The sequence below is a fragment of the Pleurodeles waltl genome, chromosome 3_1, assembly GCF_031143425.1.
Source record: "Pleurodeles waltl isolate 20211129_DDA chromosome 3_1, aPleWal1.hap1.20221129, whole genome shotgun sequence".
NCBI classification, from domain to species: Eukaryota; Metazoa; Chordata; class Amphibia; order Caudata; family Salamandridae; genus Pleurodeles; species Pleurodeles waltl.
In genome coordinates, this window is record NC_090440.1 from 262,079,113 (window position 1) to 262,085,112 (window position 6,000).

At 42.1% G+C, this 6,000-nt stretch overlaps 1 protein-coding gene across 1 annotated transcript in view; it reads right to left on the reverse strand.

Moving 5' to 3' along the window:
* Positions 1-5,191, reverse strand: part of SEC11A (SEC11 homolog A, signal peptidase complex subunit) — a 139,269-nt gene extending 134,078 nt beyond the window's left edge. The window contains exon 1 of the mRNA XM_069222351.1: positions 4,992-5,191. Within this exon, the coding sequence (XP_069078452.1) occupies positions 4,992-5,045 (54 nt within the window). The 5' untranslated portion in view covers positions 5,046-5,191. The remainder of the gene's footprint in view (positions 1-4,991) is intronic.
* Between the last annotated feature and the right edge of the window lie 809 nt (positions 5,192-6,000).

Consider the following 6,000-nt stretch of genomic DNA (forward strand, 5'->3'; position numbering starts at 1 on the left):
TGGACATCTGTTTGCTGTCTGGAATCCCCAGAATCTGCACTAGCCTAAAGTAACTATTAAAAATGTGGGTGTCTGGATGAATGAAAAGCTCACATTTGAGACTTAAGTCAGGAAAACGGATACTTGAGAGTCCTTAGACCTCCTCCCACTGACATCCTGCAAAATTGTGGTGCATGTTCTGAATCTGCGCGGACTAGACTATGGAAATTTCCTTTATCTTGGATCCCCGGTGTATGTACTGAATAGACCTCAGGTTATCCACAATACAATGGTGAGGCCGATACTTAGCATAACAAGCTATCAATCGGTATCCATCTCCCTTGCTGCCTTGCATTGGCTTCCAGTCAAATGCAGAATTCAATTTAAATTGTTATATATAAAGCACAGAGTGCATCACAAAAATGGCCCTCAACTTTTGTTTCTTTAATTCGTCTTCACGTGCCCAGGAGATCGCTGATGTCATCCTTGCTCAAGTTAGCTGAACTACCTATAGTTCAGAAAGCTAGGAGTGGAGGTTGATCCTTTTTACTTATGACAAAATTATGGAATGATGTATCTATTAGGTTGAGGATGACGGAGGAAGAAGGTATGTTTAGTAAATTATTAAAAACCTAGCTGTTTATTAATTAAGACCAAAAAAGTGTTCAGATACTTCACAATGCTGGGAGGCCCCGGGAGCGTAACCAGGTGCTATACAAGTAAGTTTGAACTGAAATGAAGAAAGGCTCCAGGGAACCTTCAATGCTCGCCAATTATAGACAGGCCTCCCCGTTACCGGCAAATATCTTCGAGAAAATCATCAACAGATGCTTCACCGAATACCTCCATGGCCACCAACTCCCCAACTCCACTTAGTCTGGTTTCAGACCCAGCCACAGCACGGAAATTATCCTCCTTGCCACCACAGATGACATCTGCATGACTCTTGGACCTCTCTGCAGCATTTGACAGGGTCTCCCATCCCACTTTCATCAAAAACATACACAACACAGGAATCCAAGGACAGGCACTCTAAAGGCTCTGCTCAGTTTGGACTGGAAGGACCCAGTGAGTTAGCCTGCATCATGCACCTGAGATGCCCACTACCTCATCTGCGGAGTTCTACAAGAATACTCCCTGAACCAGTCCCCCTTCAACGCATACAGGATCCATCTAGCCAGCATCATCTGCTCTCTCATTGTCTTCTCTGACGTTTACAACACACAGCTCATTCTCCACCTTGCATACAAGACACCCAGGACCCGGATCAAGTTCAACGCCTGCATGACAGAAATTGCCCCTGTAGAAAAGCACTTCACAGTGAGACTCCATCTGGTGACCAGTAGAGTTAGGACTGACACCTACCCCCACAACTCACGCTAAGAACCTTGGGATGGGTCAGTGAAAGCAAACATGACAATACCGCCCAAGTCAACCCAGTCACTGCCTCATGCTTCCATACCCTGGAGAAGATCAAGATTTTCAAATCCCAATCAGCACCCGAAAAAACATCATGCATGTCCTCGTCACAAGCAAGCTGGACTACGGGAACACACACTGTGAAGGGATGAACGAAAAACTCACAGGAAGACTGCAGTCAATTTAAAACTTGGCAGACAGAAACACTCAACATACCATGCCACACTCACATCACACCACACATGAAGGGGCTCCACTGGCTTGCCATGCACAAACAAGCACAATTCAAACTCCTCACCTAGACTTCTGAGGCTGTACATAAAACTGCCCCAGTATACCTCAACAATCACATGTTTTCACAAACTTTACAGCCAAAGCTGCTCATCCAGACTTGTACTTTTATACATCCCTAGCATAAAGAAAACCAGATTCGGAGGTTGAGCCTTCCCCTAAATTGGGGACGACGTGCCGCTACACACGAGAGCCTCGTCTTCACTTCTTGAATTGCAGAAGAAGCTGAAGACCTGGCTTTTCAAGTAGGCTGACTAGACACCTGCTCTGCACCAGGACACCCTCCCAGGTGTTAATGCACTCTACAAGTATGCTTAACATACAGAGTTTCAGGAATTTGTGCTGTCCCACTCTGTCTTACAAAATATTTGACCATTAAATTTGCACTCATTGCAGCTGACTGTGGGCTAGCTTAGAGATTGGGCCTTCAGAGATGTGGTCTGCTACAAGGCCTAGTTTCAGTAGTTTAGGCGTCTTACAAAACTTGTGTTAAATGCCTACAATCAACATTGGTCTTCATTTCAACAGTGCTGTGATGGGTGGCAATCTTTGGAGCTGAAACACATTGTACATGCTCCTATGCCTCCTGGAGGATTTTGCTACGGGAATATTGCATCTGCTCTTAGGATCCAGTGGTCGTGGGTCTGGAGACTTAACAGGTGAAGTAGGTCCTCCAAGAATGTTTTTCTTCTAACAACCAGCTATTTTCTCTGTCGCTCTCGTTCTTAGTTGGAATCTACCTCTTCACTATCACACCCTTATAGGAGTACCCCTTTATCGAGCTTCAAGAAGCTTAGGTACAGTAGTTGACTACAGTGTACACTTTTAGTCATTACAATAGCAACAAAGAATTTAGGAAGCTTGGATTTTTGGTAATAAGACAGTCCTATCTCATGGAGTTTCTCACTAAATCTGCCTCAGGTAAGGTCTGTGGTTCACTTCTAAGTTGGCTTTCTTCTGCTCAGAAAATACAATAAACATGAATTTCCTGGGAACACACTCAATGAGAAATTGACTAATTATAAAAACAATAAAGATTGTGGAGTCGTCTGTCGAGAGTAGAAACTATATAGATAATCAAAATCTGTAATACAAAATAGAATTAACTCTCAGGACTAACATTACAGAAGCAGTGTTGGGATACTTTTTCTGTCATACATCTGAATTGAATGTAACCTACAAATAGGCATTACAAAGCTTTGCCCAGAAAAACGTTATGAACTTTTTTTCCCAAAGCAAACAAATATACTCTATTAGGTCATAAAATGTCAGGACCAAATAAAATTATGCATTTAAAACTTCTAGACCTTCAAAGAAACGTATTTTATCTTTATGGAAAATCATCTTTTTGTTTTATCCTGTTTATCTTTGATGTGCTGACAATAGTTTAACTATCAAGCAAATTTAGGAATCCTACTCAGATCAAATTGTATCTACTGTTTATATCTCCGCAGTGAAGGTAGTTTGAGGAAAAAGTTATGTGGTTATCAGAAACCCACTCGTTTAATTGTTTTAGTAATAATGTACTCAGCCCACGGAACTAGGCATCTGTCAATATTACAATTAGTTTATTCATATTTTTCAAATTAAACTATAAAAAGGGATTACAGGGGAAACATTGATTGGGCAAGCCCTCCACCAACAAACACATCAAATATAACAATCATACCCAATCGAGAATTTGCATAATTCACAGTGTGCGTATGTACCCCGAGGAAGTGGAAAACTTACTTCCAAGTCCGATGTCTTAAAAATAAGAGAACTTGGGACCTAAGAGGTGAAACTAAAATATTAGCAGTAATACCCTAGTAACCCATGAAGCAGAACTTTATACAATAAGATGGTCATCTACAAAAAAGGAGAAGCCACCCTAAAGAAACAACATGCGGGAAACACATACATTTAATGACTTTGCTCATGCTTCTAATCATCTGTCGAGTCCCACACGGCACGCATAACATGTCGAGGCTGAATAACGTTCTTTAGCACCAACAGGATTCTCCAAGTGTAAAATAAATCTTAACTCGCCTGCAATGTCACCCTTCACTGGTGTTTGATGTAACTACAGAGACTCTTTATAGTTATTTCACAGTCTCATCATTCTAGAATTGAAGCATTTTCAATATTTTATACAACAAAGTGACTGTTAGTTCCATTATATAAGTAACAACAACCATTTAAAAAAAAGCCAATCGTCGTGGCATGTTTGAGGTGTAATGTCAGCTGTTCTATTGTAACTGGATGCAATAACAGAAAGAGACAACAACAAACCAGTGGGGCAGCACACTATGCAAAGCACAGATTTTTAACCTCCGTGGCCCATAACTACATAGGCCACGGCCCGTTGAGTAGTCTCCTCCTCACCCCCCAAGTTTGGTCATTCCACTTAACGCCTTGTCTAGAGCTGTATATGACAGGGAGTGTCAAACTGCTCAATATGCATATACTCTCCCATTGGGAGTATTCACTATAAAGGAGTTAAAATATATCAAAGTTGCATACGTTTCAATAATGAACCCTCAGAACATATTAAGATAATCAGAACATGTTTAGACCATTAGTAACGAACGGTCGACATGTTTCATTCATAAATGATTGAGGCAATTTGATCAGAACAGGAGGATAGGTCGTAAACAGCATGATGGCCCCAAAAGTCAATGCACGAGGACTCTACTGACAATGCATATCGAGTCCAATCAAAGTTTTGAAAGGTGCACCAGATAACGTCTCTTCTTTTTAGCGGGGGTCAGAATGTACTGTGCCCTTTCATTTAATAAGAATTTGGATACGTAAATGTCTCCGGGGGCTGGCAGTACCAATTTTGATAGTTACCTCAAGATGGGGTTATAAATCCTTCAGTGATCTTTAATCTGAGCGTCTGAATGCACGGGGCTGGAGCTAAGACTAAAATATAGACCGATGACCTAAAAATGTATTTTTAAAGGAACCTGAACGCCTCGAAAGGGGTTGTAAGCGCCACACGGATACAATACATATATTTCACGAGATTACGAGTGTCTCTGCTTTCCACGGCATTACAGTTACATCAGAACATGCAAACGCCCTTCACGAGAGTAGTCCCTTCAACGCCTTGGCTTAATCGAAAGTATTCCATAAACCTCTAATGCAAACTAGTTTCAACAGAGAAAAATGCATATCTCGTTAATTTTCGACAGCAAATTGCAGATCTGCGTTAGCATGCCCTAGGTTGCTTTGGGAGTTACATCCGTGAGATTTACTGAACAGGCTTGACGTTCGCTTTGCACTTTCACTGGATTAGCCTCCCACTACCACCAGCTCACCTGTCGCTTGTTCATACGCCGCACATCATCCAAGAAATCAAATGATAGGAACATTGTGCCGCAAACCAGGAAGCAGCACAGGGAACGGGCAACAAGGGTCACGGGAGCAGGGAAGACAAACAGGGGAAGGGGACAAGACACACGGGGAGGATCAGCAGCTCAGCCGAAGCTCCTCCGGCTTTCTCACTTCCGGGATAAACGCTTCCGGAGCCGGCCACAAGCTTTTCAACAAACTTTATTGAACAAGAAGACTTGCGCCTAGTACAACCGTCCGATAAGACTTCTGGCGGCCATGTCGAAATGGGGCAATGTTGCATGAACAGAAACGGTGTCTTCAACGGAAATGTGTATAGACTATAGAGGTAATTCTGGATTAAGAACTGGAACGATCCAATATCAGTTACAAGGATATGATTTGGCATGGGTGTCCAAAATCTTCAAATATCATTGGCTGGGGGCCCTTCACTGAAATATGTGATCAAAAAGTTAACACGCGCTCGCACAAAACTATCTGATATATGGTTGCAGTTGTGAAGAGACAAAAGGAAGCAATAGAAACAAATCAGGGGAATTTATTACCTCGATCATTTTGCATTGAAGTGGATAACGTTTTAAACAGGAATAAACTAAGCTATTTTTAGTTTACTTATCCTCACAACAAAATTGGGAATATAGAAATGTATTTCAGCTGATTCCAGTGGCCACAACATTTAGAGAGTGTATTCTAAAGTGAAATTTTCACTTTCACAGAATGCCTGTGACTGTGATTTCATGTCTTCAATAAACCCAGACTTGTCAACGCACATGGGGCCGCGGTGTGGCACGATATTTGCTCCTCTCACACGGTCTCCCTGTGAGAAGCCAATAGCACACGGTGGCAGGGAAAACCAGCTGGTTGTCAGAGGCTTCTTCTAACTACTGATGTCCTTTAATTGGTGTGGAATCACCCCAGGCCGCCGGCAGCAGCCTCAAAAAGCTTTATTTTCTTTTTTTGGTGGATGGGGTTTGG